At 30.1% G+C, this 24,978-nt stretch overlaps 2 protein-coding genes across 3 annotated transcripts; both read left to right on the top strand.

The window, feature by feature from the left end:
- The first annotated feature begins 6,086 nt into the window (after positions 1-6,086).
- On the top strand, positions 6,087-10,233 carry LOC111711436 (uncharacterized). Its single transcript, XM_023485801.1, has 5 exons — positions 6,087-6,233; positions 7,391-7,576; positions 8,580-8,613; positions 9,462-9,539; positions 10,106-10,233. Exons 1-5 carry the CDS (start codon positions 6,183-6,185, stop codon positions 10,159-10,161), a joined length of 405 nt encoding a protein of 134 aa, XP_023341569.1. The 5' UTR covers positions 6,087-6,182; the 3' UTR covers positions 10,162-10,233.
- A 320-nt stretch (positions 10,234-10,553) lies between these two features.
- LOC111711434 (ceramide synthase 6) lies at positions 10,554-24,718 on the top strand. Of its 2 annotated transcripts, XM_023485799.1 has the most exons (10): positions 10,554-10,985; positions 16,529-16,669; positions 17,354-17,483; positions 17,758-17,825; positions 17,989-18,069; positions 18,233-18,318; positions 22,137-22,213; positions 22,595-22,679; positions 23,032-23,090; positions 24,107-24,718. In XM_023485799.1, exons 1-10 carry the CDS (start codon positions 10,880-10,882, stop codon positions 24,168-24,170), a joined length of 897 nt encoding a protein of 298 aa, XP_023341567.1. In that variant the 5' UTR covers positions 10,554-10,879; the 3' UTR covers positions 24,171-24,718. The 2 variants fall into 2 exon arrangements, with proteins under 2 accessions (XP_023341567.1, XP_023341568.1); XM_023485800.1 differs by lacking the exons at positions 10,554-10,985; positions 16,529-16,669 and adding an exon at positions 16,910-16,975 and having other exon boundaries at positions 24,107-24,714.
- Positions 24,719-24,978: the final 260 nt, after the last annotated feature.

The following is a 24,978-nucleotide window of genomic DNA, read 5'->3' as shown; positions in this document are numbered from 1 at the left end:
TTGTACGACCCTGGAAAAAAGTGTAGATGCATTGTACGAAATCTTCCAAATGCATTTTGGTTTATTGGTTGGATATTTACGATCGGGAACTAATAAATAAATTCTTAACTCTTTCCATCTTTCCCATTATAATTTTTAACTTATATTTTCAATAAACCTTCCTAGGAATACATTTTACAGGCATTTTAGCAAAGAATACCGACCCTTCTGTAAACTTTTATACTGTGACTACTACAGTGCTTCACCGATTTTTTATTTCAATTCTAGAAAAAATGTTTATTTCAAGATACAGGGTTACCCACAAAGATTGAGACTGTAAAGACGACCCAAACCTATATTTAATGATTCGGCAAAGAACGAAACAAGTTTACTGTTGCAAAAAATCGTAATATACGGAAAAAGACTATTTAAATTCCGTACAGTTGTCTCTAAAATCTCATAATTAGTTCTTGGAACAATAGTAATTTGTCCATGTACGAAAGAAAAGCTTAGCTTTGTTATTTTGAAGTTTGTTAGTTTTTGTTACACATATTCTAAAAAAATTTGTAGGGGTAAACTGGGCAGTGAACAACATTTTTTTTATATTTTAAATATTTTGAATAGTTTTACTAGACAAAACTGTGCTTGAGGCCAAAAATTGATAAAGTAAGCTTTATTTTTATTTAGTAAAATCACGGTTTTCAGATGCAGAATAATGTTTTAATATTAAGACTATAGGATGTCCAGGCTTAAAAACTTGTTATTCAATTTCGGGAAGTTTTGATAACATATGTTAAAAATTGTCTTTAATAACCATAAGAAATATGTTTATATATTGATTTTCAAAAAATTAGCCTTTTATAAAAGCACAATTATTGCAATAATGCACAAAATTTGTATTATTCTTCTGATATTCCAGAACAACAGAGACACAGAAAAATAATCTTTTGTCTGAACAATACGGTATTTTTTACGTAATTGCTAATGGATAAATGTAATGCAACCAATCTATATAATAAACCTCTTCGTTGGACCAAATTGACTGATTTTTTTTCTTTAAAATTTGAAATTTCGAATTTTTTTTTCCACCAAAATGTTTTTAAAATTTCCACTGAACGCCGGACATTTAAGCTATTTTTTATATTTTATTTCAGAAAAAAAATTTTGATTTAAAAAAATGTTTTATCTTTAATATATTAATATTATAAAGACGACTTTTGACTTTAATTTTGATTTATATCAACCTTTTAAACAGCATGGATACTCAAAAACATGAAAACAAAGAGGAGCTGTCAATTTTGAAAGCTTCACTTTATTTACTTGTAAATTTGTAATTCGAAAAATTTTTTTTAACAATCAAACTTTAAAATATTCCTCTTTGTTGTTTTCATAAAATCGCCAACAGCTGATGTAGACAATTTCTTTTGTCGTCATCTTTCCAAAATCTTCATTTTTGAACTAACAAGTTGTTTCATCAAATTAATCAGGAAAATAGCATGGGGGGTGGCTATGTTGGCTGAGCCCCTTCTGAAAAAATTAGTTTCCGTCGAAATTGATTTTTCAAATCGGTATAACGCCATTATTATCATGTAGTGTTTCTTGTTTAGTTTTCTGCCCTTACTTTCTTTTAATAAGTAAGAGATAAAGGAAATTATTTTAATATCGTCTTCCGTTAATCTTTTTATAAATATCGTCTTCCTTTAATCATTTCTTTATTTTCTAGTGATAAATTTTATGTATTAGTATAGAAACTTTGGTATTGTGTTTAAATAATGTTGAGACTCAAGAATGCAAGGAGAGTTTTAATTTTATGCTCACACTAATTGGGGAAAATATATCTTGAGGAAAAGATTTTAAAAAAAAGTCCACATGCTGATCAGAATGTTTTTTAACGTTTTACCGTTTTACTATTTTACCCTTTTACCATTTTACCATTTTACCATTTTACCATTTTACCATTTTACCATTTTACCATTTTACCATATTTTAATTTTACCCTTTTACAATTTTGCCATTTTACCATTTTACCATTTCCCCATTTTACCCTTTTACCATTTTACCATTTTACCATTTTACCATTTTACCATTTTACCATTTTACCATTTTACCATTTTACCATTTTACCATTTTACCATTTTACCATTTTACTATTTTACCCTTTTACCCTTTTACCATTTCACCATTTCACCATTTTACCATTTTACCATTTTACCATTTTACCGTTTTACCGTATATCGTTTTACCATATATCGTTTACCGTCTATCGTTTAACCATTTTGCCGTTTAATTGTTAAACTGTTTTATGATTTTACCGTTTTGTCGTTTTAATGTATTATCGTTTTACCATTTTACCATTTATTCGTTTTACAGTTTTACCATTTTACCATTTAACCGTTTAATCGTTTTACCGTTTTACCATTTTACCATTTATTCGTTTTACAGTTTTACCATTTTACCATTTAACCGTTTAATCGTTTTACCGTTTTACCATTTTACCATTTATTCGTTTTACCATTTTACTATTTTACCCTTTTACCCTTTTACCATTTCACCATTTCACCATTTTACCATTTTACCATTTTACCATTTTACCGTTTTACCGTATATCGTTTTACCATATATCGTTTACCGTCTATCGTTTAACCATTTTGCCGTTTAATTGTTAAACTGTTTTATGATTTTACCGTTTTGTCGTTTTAATGTATTATCGTTTAACCATTTTACCATTTATTCGTTTTACAGTTTTACCATTTTACCATTTAACCGTTTAATCGTTTTACTGTTTTACCATTTCACCGTTTTACCGATTTATTGTTTTATTGGTTTACCGTTTTACCGTGGGAATAATACTTTTCGTGATTTATTTCTTATCAATCCATCCATCTATAATATGCCCTTGGATTGGGAAATTATATAGGAGCAAAACTGGAATCTGAGGAACCATCTTTTTTCTCACCACATTCTTCTTTCTAGATTTCATGTTTAGATGTTTATCATTTGAACCAAAATATAAAAATAACACAAATTATTTTATCAATTATTCAGTTTTTGCACAGATTGCGCAACATTCATCATTTCTTCGTTCTTATATTTCATTCATTCAAAGATGAAAGAAGAGAAATTATCAGCAAAATGCCTTTAGAAATCATTATCATTGGAAAGTGAATGAACATGAACGTGCGGGGTATCAGAAGAAAATCTGGTGGTCTCCGCGCGATATTACTCCAAATTAAGATGATTTCGCCCAAAACTCATATTTTAAAGATTTTTTTACTTACTACATGAGTCCAGAGGCATACTGCCTGAATGCATTATTTTACCTTTACCAGACTAAATCTATATTTAACCTACTTTCAGTCATTGGATTTCAACTTTTTACAGCTCTTTGGAAGGCCTGGGACAAAAGTAAGCAGATTGCAAAGATCGCAAAGAAATGTTCTATGGATTTTTGCACAGATGCCTTTAAAGAAAATTTGCAGATTTTCAGTTTTCCTTTATTACAAATTTAGTTTCTGGAAATTTTGAAAATATTTTTGCATATTTAGACTTGATGCTGCAATAAGTATTTGAAATTTTGAATTTTGGGTTCAGTTAGGGATACCTTGAAACATGAAAAATTAAATACTTTAATATTTTTCTTAAAAACAAATATTTACAGTAAAGTTCAATTATAAAAAGACATCGGAAGAATTTTGAAAACTATGGTTTAAGGTCGCTTTGCGCCCATCTTCTATTTATTTAATTAAATTATTATATAGAGCTCTTTAAAACTGTTCCCGCAATAGCATATTTATGACAATTTATTCATTTTCGAAATTAGTAAAATTTACGTAAAGTAGAACAAATAAAACCCATTGAAAAATGGTCAAGACGACATTTCATGAAAACTCTCTATGCCTCAAAATCTCTGGGGTAAACTGTTTATAAATTTAAAGATAAAATTTCATGAAAATTAATGATTTTTTTCTTAAAAGAATATTAAACGGCACCTAGTCTGATTTATAATTAAAAAAATTATATAAAACTGTGAAGGTCGTTTTTTTTGCGATATATTCATTAACTTGGGGCATTTTTTTAAAAATTAAATTGGGTTGCCTTGAAATTTCATGTATTTTGTTTAAATGTTCTAAGCTGCGTAAACCCTGTAAACCCTTTAAACCCTGAGATCAGGTTTAACAGAAATCTGATTATATACAAGGTGTCAATAAAAATCAGTATCCAACTAAAAATGTTTTAAAAATTCTGAACTCAGCAAAAAATACACTTTGTTAAAGTATTCACAGTGATTCAAATGTTCTCACGCTAAAATCAATGAGAATTTTGTCAATAACTTCTTAAACCTTAACTTTAAAACATTATTTATAAGATATTTTAAAATGTACATGTCTAGCACCGCAAAAAAAATAAGTGAGTTAATAATGTCGAAGCTTAAGCCAATGTGTTGTGACCCTTTCAAATCGACCCAGTCCTAAAAAATTAACACAACTTTTCACATTGCAGCCTTTATATCTATGCATTCACTGCAATGAATTAAAAAATGTCTAACAAATAAAGTCAAATCAGAGTAATTTGATCACAAGAATATTCGAGGGTATATAGATAAAGGAAAATATGTAAAGTCTTTGGTCTCGGTCAAATAATACAATGAGATTCATACAACTTTGGACAAGGAAGACGACCTGGAAGCATTCCTCTGTATAATTGATGTTGTTATGTTATGTTATGTTGGTAGGCGATAACATCAATATAATGAAGACGGCTTACGATTTAGACTTTGATTTATTTCAAGCTTTCAAAGAGCATTCAGATACACAAAAACATGGAAAGAAACAATTAAAGCTTGGTAAATTGTTTCACAATGGCAGCATGAAAATAACTTTGTTAAGATAAAGTTAGATTGGTTTGAGCACACTGCACAATTACGTGTTTCACGTTCCTTCCAGACGATTTAATTGCATAACTTGAGTCTACAAATCGTCTTCTTATTCCAAAGTGTTATGGTTCTAACTGTAGCATAAGGGATATCATGTAGCTAGTTGTCGACTTTTAGAAAGACTGATTTAGACGTTTTTTCTACTTACTTACTCAAAATTTGCAAATAAAAAATTGTATCTAAATCTCGTATTTTTTATCAAATTCTTTCTTTTTTAAATTAAATTCTAAACATTTGTATCTCAGATTTCACGGATACTTCTTTAGTTGACAATAATCAGCTTACTTGGAAATATATTTTTATAAAGAATTCTGTGAATTTTCAGGTTCTGTCGTCTTCAAATAGTTACAAATATACTGGTCAATTTTTGCTGAGAAGTATGGTACTGTCAACTGATGATTGGCATTAATTTATAATTTTCTCATCACTTTTCTTTGGAACCTGATGGTTTGAGCCTTGATCTTTCAATCTTTGACTAGTTGATCTGACAAAATCCGTAGTTAGAAAAAGTGTAAAACATTGCAGGTTAGCTTTTAAAAAAATATTATTTAATTAGATTTAATTTTTGTTCAGTAATTATAAGTACTAATAAAATTAGATGTTTAAATTCTGTAGCTTTTTAAACTGTTTAATAAATGTTACCACAAGAAATACAAAAAAACAATTGGAAAAATTAAAATGTAAAAAATGTCCTACTTACTCATTATATTTAATATAGAATATTAAAACATTAAATAATTCCCACAAAATGTTCTGTTATATATCATTAGCAATTTTGAAACACCCTGTATCAGGACTGAATCTGGATGGCCTTTTCAAAGTAGATTTTAAACCTGCAATCATTGGTGAAAGTTTTAATAGTGAATCAGAGGAAGCTGCTCAAGCAACAGCTAAAACAAGATCTAATTATACAGGATAAAGGGATTGTAGAAAGATTTGAAAGGAGGGGATAGTAAGAGAATTTCATGTGAAAACTTTGTTTAAAATCATCGGTAACCTGGCCAAAAGAAACCCCGTTTTTCCCTTTAATCCACTTTTATTTTAATAATCGTAATATTTGGCTTTTTCCAAAAAATTAAATTGATTCATAATTTTAAAAAATCAGTTGATAATCCAAGAATATTTTGTTATGTATTCCTTTTATAAAATCTGTGAACAATCTATTTTGTTCGAGTGGCATCTGTTGAATCTGCATTGTTTGAATTTACAGCAGTTTAAAAACAATATTACGCCTGTATACTGTAGTGTATATATAATACACCTGTTATTCATGATGCTACGTTGTATTCCAGTTTTACTTCTCTTCTGTTCTTTATATCAGGTATTGCAAATAATAATTACTAAGCTTACTGCTTATTGCAGTTTTTGTTAGTGATCTATCTTGCTATAAACTTCTATTTACATCATCAATGAAATTTAAATAAAAACTTACAAAGTTATAATGAAAAATATTTTCGAAGATTTTCTATATATTTTTAGAAAACCAGATTTTTAAAAAAAATTGACTGGCTATAAACATTTTCTGGGGTCATTTAAGTTATCCCCAAAACTGGGACTAAATCGGTTTAGTCTTTTTGACGTTCATTAAATAAAAACAAACTAAAAATAAGTCAGCAGCTTAGCTAGTTTTCTGAAATGTTATCGATTACGACTGTTTTTTAACGTATTTTGACGAAACTTGTTTTCGCTTGCATAAGTGAATCATTTTACATAAACGTGATAAAAATCGGTTTTCGCAAGGCAATGTAACTAGGACGGAGAAGCATCCTTTCTACTTTTAGTACAGCGCCGTTCGTATTTGTGAAAGTAGTACGTGGAACTATGAAAAATCATTCATGTTATTGTCAGTGTGTCTAAAAGAGGTGGCACAAGCCATAGCTTTTCATTGTGTGCAGTACAGCTAGGGGTTCCAGCGAGAAGGGGAAATTGTTTCGCGAAAAATGCGCAAATTTTCACCTTTTACTTGAAATTTCGTTTCAATCTGTTTCGCGAAAAATGAGAAATTTTCACGTAAATTGTTTTAGCGAAATTTCGCATTTTTTCGCTAAATTCATAATCGCGAAAAAGTTTGGAAAATATTAACGAAAATTTTCGCATTTCTTCGCATTTTGTTGCAAAAGTTTTCAAACGCTGGAAACCCTAAGTACATCCGGCCCATTATAAGAAAGTAATTTTTATACCTGTCAAAGATGTCTATATATAAGCTTCATTGTCTCTCAACTATCATGTTTAGTGGGGCACCCTACCACATGTATTTTTCTACAGTGATAATCAGAAAACATTGGAATAGGAAGACGATATAAAAGAAAAAATTAAGTGCATTTGATGTTGTTACCAAGCAAATAGTTTCACTAGTAACTTATTAAGTGAAATTAGTCTGTTCATTGGACTAGTTGAAGTCATATTTTGAGACAAAAAGTCGTCTTCCTATTCCAGAGCTTTATGTTTATCACTGTACATATAATATTTTTGATCAAGATTGAAGGATTGCCGATGGAAGAAGATAAACCTGAACCTGAACTAGTCTCCGGAGTTGAACCTGAACCTGGACATAAACTTAAACCTATACGTGGGGTTGAACCTGAAACTGAACTTGAACTAGGAGTTGAACTTAAACCTATAACTGATCCCCCTAAACCTGAATTAGCAGTTACAGGTCCTAAGGTAAGTTTATCTAATTAAGCAGAGATTAAAAGTGTTATGTTATATAACCAAAGGATTTAATTGATTCCTCAATTGGATATCCCGTGTACTGTGATTTGAAGGTCTCACGACGTTCTCAAACTAAAAATCGATGAGAATTTTGCCAATTACTTTTTAAAACTAAAGCTAACAACAAGTGTTTTAAAGTATAAGTGAGTTAGAACGGTAAAATTAAAGCCTAAGGCGTTGCGACACTTCAAAGTCTATCCTGTCTTAAAAATGTATAACACTTTTTATAAGCAGGCTGCATCTTTGTCCAGGGATAACTACAATTACCCTGAAAAGGGTCACAGTGGATATGCAGATCAATCCTTGTAGATTAGCGCCATCTTATACAATCCTTGAAGATTAGCGCCATCTTATACAATCCTTGTAGATTGGCGCCACCTTATACAATCCTTGTAGATTAGCGCCATCTTATACAATCCTTGTAGATTGGCGCCACCTTATACAATCCTTGTAGATTAGCGCCATCTTATACAATCCTTGTAGATTAGCGCCATCTTATACAATCCTTGTAGATTAGCGCCATCTTATACAATCCTTGTAGATTAGCGCCATCTTATACAATCCTTCCTTGTAGATTAGCGCCATCTTATTTAACTCTGAACAGATAGAACAAGACAGATCTTAGGATTTGAAGTAAGTTGCATGCACGATTTACAACGGTACCCTGGAACTTTTATCTGAGTCATAAATAACGAAAATATCGCCTAGAGAAGGATCATTGTGTCCATTTAAATTCCATGTCTTGTTAATGAAAAATTACTTTATTCGAGACCAAAATTGAAAATTATTAATTTCGAGCGTATGGAGTCTGACGTGTCGGTTGTGAATCCGGCATGTGCACTTCTTCAAACGAAATTATCTAAAAATCCCGTTTTTTACTTTAATTCCATTTTATCTAAAAAATATATTCAAAAACTCATGAACGATCCCTTTTATATAATTTTGATTGTTTCAGGAAGATGATAAACACGTATTAGGAAACACAACTGGTAAAAGATAACAATATTTAGAACACAATATTTGTTAAACAAATGTCTTTACTTTTATATTGATCATTTCATTCTCATATTATTATTAATAATAAGGAAAAACTATCTATAATTCAACTGAAAACAAGACGAGAGTCGTTTTACTGTTTTTTGGTTATCAATTACTATAGATATTAACACAGGTGACCCATATCATATTGGATTATCTTCTACTCAAAGAACTCCAGATCATCTACAATGAATCCCAGATATAAGGATGTATAGCAAGAGTTTTTTATAATATCGCATTACATATTTAAGATCAAATGCCGCGGAAAAATGAGTTTAATACTAATATATGAACTACATTCATATTTCAGTGCTATTAATTTACTTTGAATTAAAAATAAAAAGAAGTTTCTTTAGAATTATCAAAAAACTCATGACGGTCTATGTATTCCTATATCTGGGATTAACTGTATCACAATAAACATTTTTTAAATTGTTTGTTATATCCTAAAATACCAACTCAGAGACCAATCCAATATGCATGATGCAATCTGAAGCACACTGTAAATAAAAAACGTATAACAAATAATTCACGTGTCGTCTTTCTAACACGCCTTATTAATTATCACTGTTGATCTACGGTGGCAGGCGATATAATGAAGACGACTTTTAATCTATATCAAGCTTTTAAACAGCATAGATACACAAAAACATGGAAACATAGACAAGCTGGCAGTTAGAAAAGCTTCTCTTTTTTACTTCTAAACTTGTAATTCGAAAAAAGCGTGTTAACAATTTAATCTCAAACAAAAAACGTCTTCATTTTATTGATAAAATCGCCTACCATCGTATTATTTTAGGTCTAGTCTGGGGACCTCCTCTCTCGGATGCTGAAAAAGAAGCAGCAAAAGAACTAAACAAAATCCCTGCCACCCAAGGATTGTAAACATAGGATAGATTAACTATACAATTTGAGATTTTTATAGCGAGTTAAGTAATCTTAATTGAAGACGACATTTTATAGAGGTTTTAAAATTAATGGTTAACAACATCATATTAGATCGTTAATCGGTCTTAATTACGATTTTCTGGACTAATCAGATAATTTAAGTAGAATGAATCATTTTGAAAAATTGAACAGGGCTAATATAAGAATTTTCTTGTGGAAAATACTAGTTTTTTTGATTATTATGGTTGTATTTTGGCGTTAAAGCATGGAGATAATCTAATATGATATGGAACACCTCTGTACATACTACATAGGGTTAAGTTAAGTATAAATATCATAAAACAACCGGAAACTCTTTTTCTTCATTAATTACGTGCAGTATTATATTAAAGAACCAAGTTTAAATTAGCAAAGAATATAAATGATTTAATTTTGTACTATGGTCTCTTAAGTCGTATCCCTACTCCCTAGTAAGTAACTCTGTATTTCACAAACAATACGAAGCATGATTATTGAGAACCTAAAAAGTCCTATTTTTACAATGATTGCTTTCAGAGGAAATAGATAAGACCAAGGAAGGATTATTGTTGGAGCAACATCACAGATTCTAGGAACTCCAGAGAGGAAAATCATTTCAGTAAAGGGACTGTAGCCCTTTCAAGTTCCCCCCTCCCCCCCCTATGTAAAGAGGGAGATACCTGATTCACAATGGTACTTTTGAAGTAGTTATCAGATCAATAATGTAAAGATAGCGTCCTTTCTATATAGCTTGAAAATGTTTAATTCTGTTTACTCCATGGTTTTCCTGTAGTACAGTGATAATCAGAAAACTGTAGAATAGGAAGACAACATTATAGCAATACAGATGTAAATTTGATGTTGTTACAAAGCAAATAGCTTCACTAGTAAGTTGTTGAATCACTTATTAAGTGAAATGGGTCTGTTTACACTGCGCAATGACTGCGTCTCATGTTCATTGGACTATTCAAAGTCATTCTTGAGTCTAAAAGTCGACATCCTATTCCAGAGTTTTCTGGTTACCACTGTAGAAATGTGCAAGATACTTTTTTTAAGGGAACCCGCATTTAAAAGAATCAGTTTGCAAACTTATTAAAATGAATATTTAGTTCATTCTAGATCAGGCAAATCTGTCAAGGGTACCGTTGTGAAACAGACATGCCACCAGCTATAAATCAAAGTTCACTTGGAATTAGGTTTACACACCCTTTAAAATATAAAAGATGTATTAAAACAGTAAAATATTGAATAAATCATTGAATAAACGATTACTTTAAAATATGTTACAGTGATAGGGATTTTATCGATATAATGAAGACGACTTTCGTTTTCAATTTTGATTTAAATCAAGCTGTTAAACCGTATATAGATACACCTAAAATTAGAAGCTATCAATTAAAGCAAATTTTTAGAAGAGGTTCAAAATTAAGAAAGACAAAGGAACTGCAAGAACCAGGATAAGAATTAAATTAAGAAAAAATACGCAAAACTTGGATAGTTACAAAAAAATCGTATTTTGCGAATTTAACCTTACAAAAATAGATCCGTCATGTTTCCGCTAAATTGACGGCGTAACAAATCCCATTCATACAAGAACGCATTCCTTAACATTTTTCTTCACTTTGGACAATATAATTCATACCTCTCAATTTACACAGAATGTGGGTTTTATGAAGTTTACCAAAAATTTGTATCTACAGGGTGTCCCACGAAACATGACAATTGGAAGACGACTTGAAAGTCGTCTTTGGTATTTGAATTTAAAAATCAAGACGACATTCAAGTCGTCCTGCATACTGTCATGTTTCGTGGGACACCCTCTACTTCTTTGAACATAGTTGTACTGCATAATAAAACATATCTAGCCCTGTTTTCAGAGTAAATTTGATATAATTAGATAGCCGTATAAGTATATACAATATCATAGCTAATAATCTCGATATTTGTTACTGGCTTCGACGTAGTAATCTATACGTTATAATACAGTGTGCTCCATAAAACATGGCAATGTTTTCATATATTGATGAGTGATAAGTCTATACAATTTTGCGAATTTATGACAAAATAATAATTGTCAGAATTCAACATGTTAAAAAGATAAAAAAAAAAAACGACAACTTCTTCAAAGGGTGTTGTTGTGAATCGGCCATGTCACTCTATTACTGGAGGGTCACTTAAAATGACGTCTATGTCTAAGTATGTGGTCCCCATTTTACACAATTCCTGTTTGTTATTTACACTTTTGCCACTGAAAAGTGATTAAGGATCAACAACGATATTTCAGTCGTTCATAATTATCATATTGCTTATTGGAACACACAAAGTGTTAAAATATATGAGAACTACAGCCCTAATCAGAAAGACCCGGAATTAATTAATCAGACGATTTTACAATTATGATTGATGAAATGATTCACAAAATAGCCCTAGTCCTGCCATTTCCAAAATGTGGTCTGCCTTTCTTGAGCGTTAGAAATTGTCAGAGCTGTAAAATGTGAAGTTGCCTGATTAGTGATTTACTGTCAATTAATTCCAGGTCTCTCTGATTATGACTGTATAATAGAAGGAATAAGAACCTTAACAAATTTCTTCTGTCTCATTTTTCTCCCCATGTTTAGATAAGTTTAGTTTGCAATACAAATAAACTAGAATGAATTAAATTAAGTGATAAGATCGCCTTAGATAGCTCATGTCGTCTTCACCATACCGGAGGGTTTGAGCTCAATTTTTAAATGGCAATTTAGTTATTGTACTAGCTACTGACATGCAATACATTGAATTTAAAGAGTTGCGGCAAGTGTCTTCGTACTCTGTACAATTCTTTGGGGTTTACAAATTTGGAATAGAAAGTCGGTTTTTAGACTCAAGTTTTGAAGACTGAATTCTTTAGTGCCCCTAACAGTAAGGAATTATGACCAAAGATAAGTTTAAGGTAGTCCAATAAACATGAGGCGAAGAAATAGTGCAGTGTAAGCAGACCCATTTCACTAAATAATTGATTCAATAACTAGTAAAGTTATCTTCTTATCTTCACTTTATTATTGCTTAAACGTCGTCTTTCTATTCTACAGTTTTCTCGCTATCACTTTAGCAAATGAGAAATCTAATCCATTAAGCATGGGCCTTCATATACAGGGTTACCCACAAAGAATGAGACTTTAAAGACGACCAAAAACTCTAAAACTATGACTATTTTAAGCTTGATTTTTGGTTTCTGCATTCAATTGAAAATTTTGATGGTTTACAAAATGATTAAGCACTGTCATAAACCAGTTTTGGCTAACAAAAAACGGACTATGAAAATTTCGCACAATTGTCTCTGAAGTCTCATCCTTTGTGGGTAACCCTGTATATTTTGATATTTTTGTCGTCTTCGTTCTTTATATTTGTTCAGGTTTCACTGCACTCGTGAAAGAAATGTATTTTATTTGATATCTGCATCGAATATCATATTGAATTTATTACAATTTAACCGAAGACCGAAAGAATCTATAAAATGTCGTATTCTGGAATGATAATGGAATATATTTATGGCTATTTATTTTATTTTTTACAATTAATGAGATTTAGGTATAATAGTATATATACAACCCGTTGAAAATTTTCAAGACGACATGTAATAAATTCTTTCTATAACTCCGTAGTTTCTCTTTAACTTTATTCAGAAGCAACCAGCAAAATATCTAGCAGAGGCGTATAATTAAATTGGGAGGGGGGGACTATGGTGGCTTATCCCCCCCCCCCCCCACACAATGGGGTATTAGGGGAGGATCAGCCAAAATAAATGTATTCCATAAACCTCTTATTTATGTCAAATAAGGCTTGACCGCTTAAGAATTTGTTTTTGAGAGAAGTCTCTAAGTTGATTAAATGTTTTGTTTTAGTTTTGTTTAGTTAGAATTTCTAACTAAAAAACCTTATAATGTATGCCGCCCACCGAATGAGATTTGTGGATACCTTCGCGGCCTGATATTGAAAATCTTTAAGTCACATCGTTGGCATGAGCGCTAAATTTATTTTCACGCACATGCAAGAAAATTTGTGCGACATTGCGTAAAATCGTGCGAAAATTTTGTTTCGGTGGAAACCTCAAAACACTTATCAACTTTGTCGCCAATCCCTAATCTTTAATGTTTATCTATACTTTCATTAAATATCCATGAAAATGTTTAACATTTAGAGGAGCCATAACAAAATTTAAACAGATTTCATATACATAAATATTATTTTCCTTTACAGAAACTTGAGAGCATGGTTTAGGGAAAAGTCATTTTTTCAAAATATTAATAAAATTGTTTTACTTGTTCCCTTATCTCCCCCTCCTCATCCTTATCATTGAATTAAAGTATATTCAGGTGTATAGTAGTAGTTCACGTCGTAATAACAAGAAATAAAGATCATCGTTACCACCTTTAAACTTCCAGTCATCATTATTATAATCATCATCTTCTAACTTTAAGTTGTGTTACAGTGCAATTATAGTGATTTAATGCTTGAGAAACTATTTGACATTATAAGAAAAATGTTTCAATTATTTTTGTGAACAGTATCAATCAGTTTTTCTAATGAAAATTAAATTGTTTCTTTAAAATCTCAAATTTTACTAAATCACGAAATCACATAATCCAATCTAGACTCTCAGGTCAAGTCAGGTCCCACATAATCCAATCTAGACTCTCAGGTCAAGTCAGGTCCCACATAATCCAATCTAGACTCTCAGGTCAAGTCAGGTCCCACATAATCCAATCTAGACTCTCAGGTCAAGTCAGGTCCCACATAATCCAATCTAGACTCTCAGGTCAAGTCAGGTCCCACATAATCCAATCTAGACTCTCAGGTCAAGTCAGGTCCCAGGTGGAAATATATAAAAAAATAAATTTGCAATTGCATGTAACCATCAATTAAATTTGATATTAAACATGGGAATTCAGTGACGAATTCGATATCGTCTTTTTAAATAATTCTTTGATTTAGTATAGTGATACCTACTGAGAAAGCTGTAATCAGTAAGAGTTTCGTCTGCTATGTTCAGTGTTCACATTTTGTTTGTTTATGTTTTGACTGCATACGGTTGTACTTAGTAAAACAAGAAAATTGCAGTATTCAAACAGAGTAAACTTGTCCGTCTTCACTTCACTGTTCATCTTGCGGAGACATTATAGACACATTTTTATAACAGTCTTTTACCCTTTTCATAAAAAAAAACTCTAGACAAAATAATATTATGGCTTTTGAAATTAGATATTACAATTATAATTAATAATAAAGACGATATCGAATTTGTCACTGAATTCCCATGTTTTTGGGACACCCTGTAGATTATCATTTTGCAAGTTGTCAAATGATTCAATAAAATCACAAACTTTTTTTGATTCCTAAAAATACTAAAGTGCATCTTGTAAAAAGCATCTTCATGATTTTAATATTTTTCTGATATAGTTATAAACTAAGATAATAAATGCTATCATAAACAAATATATAAAAGTACAAACATTACAAAACAATATCCAACATGAACTTTTCAGAGTGGTTGTTCGAATGATGTGAAAGTTTAAGTTGAGATTATTTTTGGAAAAATATATTTAAAAAAACATAATTTAAGGATTTTAAGTACAAATTATTTACTTATTTGCTTAAAGATGCTTCAAATAATCTATGTATATTTGTTGTGCATTTGTGACTGTTGGAGTACTTATTGCATTTTAATTCAAATTAATTCGTTTAATTCACATATACAGTGTACAGTGATAACCAGAAAACTCTAAACTAGGAAAACGACTTGTAGAATAAAGTTATAACTTTATAAAGTCCAATTTGCATGAAACACTGTAATTTTGCAAAGAAAACAGGCTAATTTAACTAAATTAGTGATTTTATAAGTTTGTAAAACGAATTGATTTGTAACAACATAAAATACACTTAAAGGGAGTGTTCGCGAAAAATGAAAGGGGGGTAAAGGCTTAATGCGATAAAAAGCTCTTTTGATCGCTACTAATCTTACTTCTATCTGTTAAAAACGACTCACACCGAAGAACGCAGGGTCCATACAAATTCGGAAAGATGCAACATTCAACTCAAAAAGTGCTTTTTTATCGCATTAAGCCTATACCCCCTTTCATTTTATAGAACAAATTTAAGTGTATTAATGTTGCTTCGTAATTGTAAAACTGAAAGTTTTGCGGATTTTTCAAAAAACATAAATGATTTCGAAACTTCAAAAATCAATAATTTTTTACTTTTAATTATATCAATAAATACTTCCTTGGTTCAAAATCATATAAATTAGAACGGGTTTTAAACAAAAATCTAAAAAGCTTCCCGTCCTCAATGTTTCCTAAATTGTGGAATGAAATTGACCTTAAAGAAACTAAATCTGCAAAAATATTTAAACAAAGAGTAATCAATATTTATCTTAAGAATTATGAGAGGTTTAAAAACGAAAAACCCAGTTGTATATCGTGTTAATGAATTTTATAAAAAAAATAAAAAATAAAAAAATAGAACTTTATTAGCTTCTTTCTGTTTGTGTCTCCACCATCATAAACACTCTGTCTTTTAATTTATCTCTACATTAATACCTCTGATCTCACCCTAACACAGATCACCTGCAACAATCTCATTCCTTCCAATCCACTCCTTACCTATCCAAAAACATAACTTGATGTGTTTAACCAATTATATTCAGTATATCTAACTAACTTCGGGCCAACCACTAAAAACAACCTACCATGGTTAGGCGGGTCCTAACTGCATAGTGAATTGTGAATGCTTATTTGTAATATCTCATACTTTGTAGTTGAATAAAAATATGAATGCATTTAAATGTAAATAGCCACAAAATATTTGGACCCAATCAGTTTATACAGACAGACAAAATTAAGAGATTATGCGCTGTTCTTTCATGTTTTTTGGACACTCTGTCTTTATCTTTCATGTTTTTAACTTGTTCTCTGTTTCTAGATTATTATTTTTATGTTATGACTTGGTTGAGTGAGGAGATATGGTTACCTCCTGGTATAAAATGGGAGGAACTAGAAGGAGAAGAATTTGCTCAGTTTCATCATCTTCTCTTTCCTTTCATCTTCTCCATCTTATTCATAGGTTAGTTTCATCATCTTCTCTTTCCTTTCATCTTTTCCATCTTATTCATAGGTTAGTTTCATCATTTTTTCCTTCCTTTCATCTTCTCCATCTTATTCATAGGTTAGTTTCATCATCTTCTCTTTCTTGTCATCTTCTCCATCTTATTCATAGGTTAGCTTCATCATCTTTTCTTTCCTGTCATCTTCTCCATCTTATTCATAGGTTAGTTTCATCATCTTATCTTTCCTTTCATTTTCTCCATCTTATTCATAGGTTAGTTTCATCATCTTCTCTTTCCTTTCATCTTCTCCATCTTATTCATAGGTTAGTTTCATCATCTTCTNTAAATTATGTAAATTATGTAAATTATGTAAATTATGTAAATTATGTAAATTATGTAAATTATGTAAATTATGTAAATTATGTAAATTATGTAAATTATGTAAATTATGTAAATTATGTAAATTATGTAAATTATGTAAATTATGTAAATTATGTAAATTATGTAAATTATGTAAATCATGTAAGTTATGTAAGTTATTTAAATGTAAATTATGTAAAATATGTAAATTATGTAAATTTTGAGTATGAATAGAAGTTTCCCAGATTTACCCATTATAAATCAAAAATAGCCATCGTAGTATCCAATATTTCATGATCTGATTAATTTTTCATCATAAAAACTTTTAAAATTTATTTTAGGTATTAGGCTTTTAATAGTGAAGTTTATCTTTACCCCTGCAGCTTACAGATTTGACATGAAACCCTTAACTCTACATCCAGGGAAAAATTCAGAAAGGGAGAAACTAAAAGTTGCAATCAACAAAAAAAGGTGAACGTTTTCCATTTTTTTATTGTTTTTTAAACAGATTCTTTTGTAATGAAATCAAATTTGGAAAAAAAATTATATTCGTTAAAAGTTTTCTGCTAATCACGGACAAAAATAGTTTCAATGTAATAGTTCAGTTTTCTGTGCAAAGAAATTAACTGATCGTTTTGTGATTTTTATGATACCAGCCTTCAACACATTTTGTTGGTAATTTTTGCAATTATTTTTTTCTTTCCCAATTTTTCTGAAATGTTTGAGTGCTGATTATTTTGTTTAGATTAGTTCGGTTCAATAAATTCTGTGAGACGGGTTGGCGGTGGGTTCTCTACCTGTGTGCGCATCTAGGCCAGTGATTTCAACGACCGAAATTCATAAAAAAAATCTTTCCTTTAAAGTTTAAAATATAGAATTTTGTAAAATATCACAATCCAACTTTTTTCCATTAATTCTACATACATTTTGTTATTTAAACTTCTCTTTCTAGCGTTAAAATCATTTATAACCGCAGGTGGTCTCTTCTGCTTGTATGATAAACCCTGGGTATGGAACACAGCACATTGCTGGCATGGTTACCCCTACCATCCCATAGGTAATTGCAATTCAGATTAATTTGGCACAAATCAGCACATAAACGCATAAGTTGCGCAATTTCGTGCAAAAAAAAACAGACACACAATGTCATTTGTGCCTACAATAATTCACGATTTTAATATTTTATTTTAAATAAATCATTTAAATTTTTATATTATTAGATTTAAAGATCTGGTGGTACTACATGCTGGAGCTATCCCTCTACTGGTGTCTATTCTTCACTCAGTTCTCAGACCTCAAACGGAAAGTAGGTAAAATACTTTTGTTCAGAATTAAAATCAAAAGTTCTATTCAGAGAGTCTGAGAGAAATATAAAAAGTAGAAATTTTCTAACCCATTTATTTTTTGTGAAATTTTGTTGTTGTTATCTCAAATCATTAAGAGCTAAAAGGTCAGAACACACTTAAAAAATCCTTTATCCAGCAAACATACTCTGCCCATTGCTTGTGAAAATGTTAAGAAAATAGTGCATTGGATGTTTTATATTAACAATTTAATTAAAAGGCCGCAAACTAGACACGCACCTCTGCCCCTTTAGTAAAAGTAAATTCAACCTATAAGAAGAAAAAGTCTGACCACGGTTATCTTGTTGCAACGGCTAGTCTTGTCCATAGAGCTAGGTACAGTACAAACTGGGACCTGAAAGGTTGACCCGGCTCACAAATTCAAATGTTTTACGGCTGCCCGTGTAGACTAAATTTTTACAATTGCTCTAGAAAAAACAAGGTTGGAATTTTACATCAAGTTTGTCAGCCTAACTTATTAGAAGTTTTCACTGAAAAACTTTTCTGTGGTGGTGTGCAATACATTAAACATTGAATGTACAGTCATAACCAGAAAACTGTAGAATAGGAAGACGGCATTATAGCATTTCTGAAGTGCTCTGATGTTGTTTAAAGCAAATAGCTTTACTTGAAAGTTATTAAATTACATATTAGGTAAAATGGGTCTGTTTACGTTCCACAATTGCTGTGTCTCATGTTCAGTGCGCTATCAAAAGTCAAAACTTGAGTTTGAAAGTCGACTTCCTATCATGAGTTTTCTGGTTATCAGTATACAGAGGTTCTTTAATAATCATTGACGCCAAATGAGTTTTTTTTAAATATTTATCTTAGGAGACGACATTTTTTGTACATTGGAATTTGGAGCGCATCGAGAAACACCAACCTTATTAAAGAACTTTTAACCGTACTCTTAGAAAAGAAACGTTGACTTGAAAAGGCTTGGTTGAAATGTCGTCTTCTAGAAAATTGGAATTATATACTTAATCATTATTAGAAATGCAAAACGTTCAAATTGCTACTTTAATATTATATAATAACTTTTAAACAACACGTAGAAATTTATCTGAAATGAATTTTTTTTGGAGAAACCCCGTTAATTTATTAAACAGGGGTTATCGATGTTTTAGACAAAATTTTCAAAATTTAAATTTTTTCTTATTTTAGGCATACAAAAATAAAATGCGATAAAAATAAATTAAAAAATATACATGGAACATTGAAAATAAAAAATCCGCGAAACCTATTTTTTTATAAAAAAATAAACTTTTAAAACATTGTTGGAAAAATGTTCATTCTACTGTTTTCCAAAACTTTAAAAAATTCATCAAAAACTAATTAGATATAACAAAAAAATGTAAGCCAAAAATTTGCATTTTTGAAGTAATAACAGTTCTAAGGTTATAATTTAATAACATTTACTCCAGATTTCCACTCAATTTCATTTTTTTTTGGTTTTTTGGTTACATCTCATTCAAATTGTAATAAATTTTTTGGAAATTTTGAAAAATAATATAGAAAACATTTTTCAATTTTTAAAAAAAAATTCCTTTTTTCAAAAAAATTTGGTTTCGCGGATTTTTTTTAAATGTTCCTAAAATATTTTTGAATTTTCTAACACATTTAATTTATTTAATTTCTCGAATCAGAACAAAACAAATATTTTGAAAATGTTTTTCAAAACCTCCATAATCCCTGTTTTTTTACTCACCCTGTATGTATATATACATATATATGTATTATTTGAGTTAGAAGTAAAAATAAGATTCCAATTTCTTAAATATTTCAAACCCAAATAAGTTTATTTGATCGAGAAATAAATATTTTAGCTTTTCATAAAAAAAGATTCTTGAAGAAAATATCTAAAACCTTCTTGCAAATAAAAAGTGAAAATTCATGCTTTTAAAAGGAGTGTTTGCGAGAAATGAAAGGGGGTATAAGACTTAAGGCGAAAAATAATCGCTTATGATCGCTACTAATCTTACTTCTATCTGTTTCGTCTATAAGGAGAAAATTGTTAAAAACCACTTATACTCAAGAACTTAGCGTCCATACAAATTCAGAAAATTGCAGCATTCGACCCGGATCGTAAAAAAATCAATTTAATTTCAAACAAATCATTCAGATATTACAACCTATAGTCATCGATTATTTTTCGACGCATTCGTATTTTTCTTTTTTATACAATGCACTTAAACGCCGAAATAGTTGGCCGCCAGATGTCTCAGCTCTCGAAGCTTTGAATGATTACACGTGGCAGAGTTACCTAGCGTTTTAAGTGCATTGTATATAAAACAAATAACAAATATTATGAAATATTAACTATATACAAATGCGTCGAAAAAAATCGATGACTATAGGTTGTGATATCTGAATGATTTGTTTGAAATTAAATTGATTTTTTTACGTTACAAGTTGTATGTTGCAACTTTCTGAATTTGTATGGACGCTACGTTCTTTTGTATAAGTCGTTTTTAACAATTTTCTCCTTATAAACGCAGCAGATAAAAGTAAGAGTAGTAGCGATCATAAGCTATTATTTTTCGCCGTAAGTATTTACCCCCTTTCATTTTTCGCGAACACTCCCTTTTATAATTGATTATTTGGTTTGAGAGAGAAAAATGGAAATAAAAAAAAATATTTTCTTTTTACCATTTTAAATCTTATAAATATTTACATAATCGGAATCTTAAACTACACAGAGAGAAGTTTGAATAAAATATAAATGCTGGAAAAATATTCTTAGCATTATTTTTTTACATTTTTGGTAAAGAGAAATAGAAGCAATATTTGACGTTTTGGGGCTTACTCCGGGATCTGCTGGTCTTTCATCGTTAATCCAACCACACAATAATAAGCCGGCAAAAGCAAAAATATACTTTTTTTATTCTTCTCTTATTTTATAAGCACAGAAAATGAATATAGTGAGCAATAACAAACTGTTAGAAATTCCTATAATTGTGTTCGATCTTTCGAACGTCAGGAAACTCTAACAGAAGTTAGAGAGAGGCCTTGGTTGATTTGAGATAATCCAAGAAAACTTAATCTCATTAAACCTCCAAGAAAAACTCAGAAAACTTCCAATAGAGAAATTCATAAAACTTCCAATAGAGAAACTCAGAAAACTTCCAATAAAGAAACTCATAAAACTTCCAAAAGAGAAACTCAGAAAACTTCCAAAAGAAACTCGTAAAAATTCCAATATAAGCTCATCAAACGATGATAGAATCTGATAAAAAATTTAAGTTCGCTCTGTGTACAGCACGTATTAAAGTCTAAAAAAAAGAGATTTTCGTAATATAACTCAAACTACTAATTCTTATACAGGGTGTCCCACAAAACATAAATTGGTAAATAGTTTTGAATGTCGTCTTCCATACACTGTATTAGATATTAAAGGCTGTTTGCAGTTTATTTCGTTTAAAAAATCTTTTGCTCAAATATGTTTTACTTTGAAGTTAATATTACGATAATATGACTCCTATAATATTTTTATTATTGTCTTTGGTATTAAACAACTTAACAAATTATGGACGAAGACACTAAAGTATTTACCAACTGTCATGTTTCGTGGGACACCCTGTACCTTTGCAATTTGATTGTGTACACCTTTCATAATTCAAACCATTTGACTATTTGATCTAACAGAAATCATAGATTGAAATATCAAAGGTCTACGACATCGGGTTCTAAAAATATAGGAGTTAGAAAATATGAGTTTGTGGCAAAAAGTCAGTTCTTTTGTTTTTAAGTTATCAGATAGATAATCGCATTATACTTCAAGGATTTCTGGCAAATGTTGGCTCATCATGTTGCAACATTGTTTCTTCTCATGTTTAGCTGGACAAATCACATGCATAGGTATACTCACTATCCAATATACAATTGGAAATATGTTTTTCTTCACTTTTTTTGTCATTTTTAGAAATAATTGGCACGAGTAATGATTATATTATAAATTATTAGTATAATCATTCTTCTCATCTTATCTTTGACCGCGCAAAATTTTAGGCAATTTTGAAAATAATTTCTCAACTTCTTCAAAATTTTGAAAATTTAAGCAATTTAACAATTTACATGCATAGGCAAAAAATTGGAAATTTTAAAAAAATTTCTTAAGAAGAAAATTATAGAAAATCATAGTTTGTGGTAATTTGTCAGTTCCTTTATTGAAAATGTACATAGAAAAAACTCATTTAAAATTAATGTTTTTGTATCTCACAAAAGTTAAATCTTTTTTAGAATGGGATCTTTTGTTCTGTTTATCCATGATTTCTCAGATCATTGGCTAGAGTTAGCAAAACTGGCAATATATGCTAAATATGAGGTAACTGATAGGGGGTTATATTTTCCAGCCCTCTCCTCAGATTAGTTTTCAGGAAATAAGAATGGAAAATTAACAAATGATAAAAATCTACATTTTTTAGTTTTTTGTGAAATGTTATGTGAAGATAAATAAAACATTGGAGTTATTATTCCCTTGTAAAGTTGTCTCAAACTGTACCATGGAAGTTTCTATACCTTTGCAACCTTCTATTAAATCAAGCAGAATTTAATGTTTGCTGTGTAAAAACTGGAAGACATTAGGTTGCATAGAAATAAAAAATCATAAAATTATAGTTTAAGGAGCTTTTTTGCCAGATTACTTGAAAAAGTTTTGACATATTATTTTTTTTCAGACTGCGTGCAATGTTGTTTTTCTTGTGTTTACGATAACTTGGCTGTACACAAGACTTAGGAAACATTCTAGTTGAAGCTTACCTAGTCCTTATAAACTATCATTGTAATTTCAAGTGACCTTTCGTTTAGAGACGGGCATTCACATTCCCAACAATGCCTTTTAAACCTTTATCTGAACATCACTTTGTTATGTACATACACATGGTCGTTTTTTTTTTTTACTTTTTGAGACAGAAATCCACGAGTCACACTATCGAGAAATTACAATAGAAAATAATCAATTTTCAACAGTAAAATGATGAATATCTCATGCACTCTTGATCAAAAAATCTGTAAATCGGACATGCCACTCTTTTAGATGCATGAGAGTCACTTTAAATTACTTTTAATTTTTCTAATTCTAGTCCAAACTTAGCTAGTCTTTTCTAATTCTAGTCTAAATTCCGCTACTCTTTTTTAATTCTAGTCTAAATTCAGCTAGTCTTTTTGGTAAATTTTTAGTCTCTATATAAAATTAGTCTTTTGAATAAACTTGTCTAGTCTTTGTGCTATATTTATCTTGTATATCATATAGATCAATTTTTTTAGACTAAATTCTTGAATTCATTTGAATTCGTCTAGTCTATTATTTACAATATATATATATATATATATATATTGTCTATATGTCTATGATGATGTCTATGATGATGTATATGATGATGTATATGATGATGTCCATGATGATGTCTATGATAATGATGATGTCTATGATGATGTTATGATGATGTCTATGATGATGTCTATGATGATGTCTATGATGATATCTATGTTGTGTGTATTATGATGTCTATGATGATGTCTATGATAATGTCTACGATGATGTCTATGCTGATGTCTATGATGATGTCTATGATGATGTTTATGATGATGTCTATGATTATTTCTATGATAATGTCTATGATGATGTCTATGATGATGTCTATGATGATGTCTATGGTGATGTCTATGATGATGTCTAAGATGATGTCTATGATGATGTCGATGATGATGTCCATGATGATGTATATGATGATGTCTATGAATGTTCTGCAGTATCCTACCAACTGTAATCATCTACTCTACTGTATTTGAAGCAGCCCAGGGACCAGCACACTAGATAAATGGGACACTTTGCAAACATTTAAACCGTTAAAGGGTCACTTCTACTAAATTGATATTTTACTGTGGGAAAATCTGTCTGAACGTTAGAAACAAACACTGGCACTGGACAGTGGACAGGGTAGAAAGAATAAGAGAAAAAAGCATTCTATTAGTTTTATTTGGTTTTAATCATTTATTGGCTAAAATTTTTTACCATTACTGAGTAATATGCAAAATGGACATTTTTATTTAGAAATCTGAAATTACTTTACACTGTCAGAAGATCTACCTTTCTGTAGAAATATATTCTTTCTTAGTGAGAAAACATCGATTTTTTGTAGGGACTAATAAAACAAATTATACTGTTTGCAGTGTCTTTTGGCTCGGAGACTATTTCCGCTAATCTCCCAAAAATTGTTGCAAAATTTAAAATCGTATCAACATTTTTTATGGGAAAAGATGCTTTTAAGGACACAACGAAAGACCTTTGCAAAATTTTTAATTCTTATGTATGAAGAGAGTTTTATGACCCAAAATTTGGTTTCAATTTCATTTAGTTTTTTAACTTTGATTGCAAGGACGATATTCATTTAAATACTTATGAACATTTTTTTCTTTTTGAGATTTAAATATTTATTCGTTTAAGACAGGCTAAGTTTTTCTTTTTCCTCCTTTATTAAGAAAAGAATGTTACAATAATTTTTATAAATGTAACAAATATGATAAGATATTAATAAGATAAAGTTACGATGCTGATTATAAGAAATGTGATGTTACACATTTTTATTTCAGTCGTCTCTGTTTATTTGGGTGGACCCCCCCCC

The sequence above is a fragment of the Eurytemora carolleeae genome, unplaced genomic scaffold (genome assembly GCF_000591075.1).
Source record: "Eurytemora carolleeae unplaced genomic scaffold, Eaff_2.0 scaffold1035, whole genome shotgun sequence".
Classification (NCBI taxonomy): domain Eukaryota; kingdom Metazoa; phylum Arthropoda; class Copepoda; order Calanoida; family Temoridae; genus Eurytemora; species Eurytemora carolleeae.
This window is presented reverse-complemented; position numbering and strand designations above follow the sequence as displayed.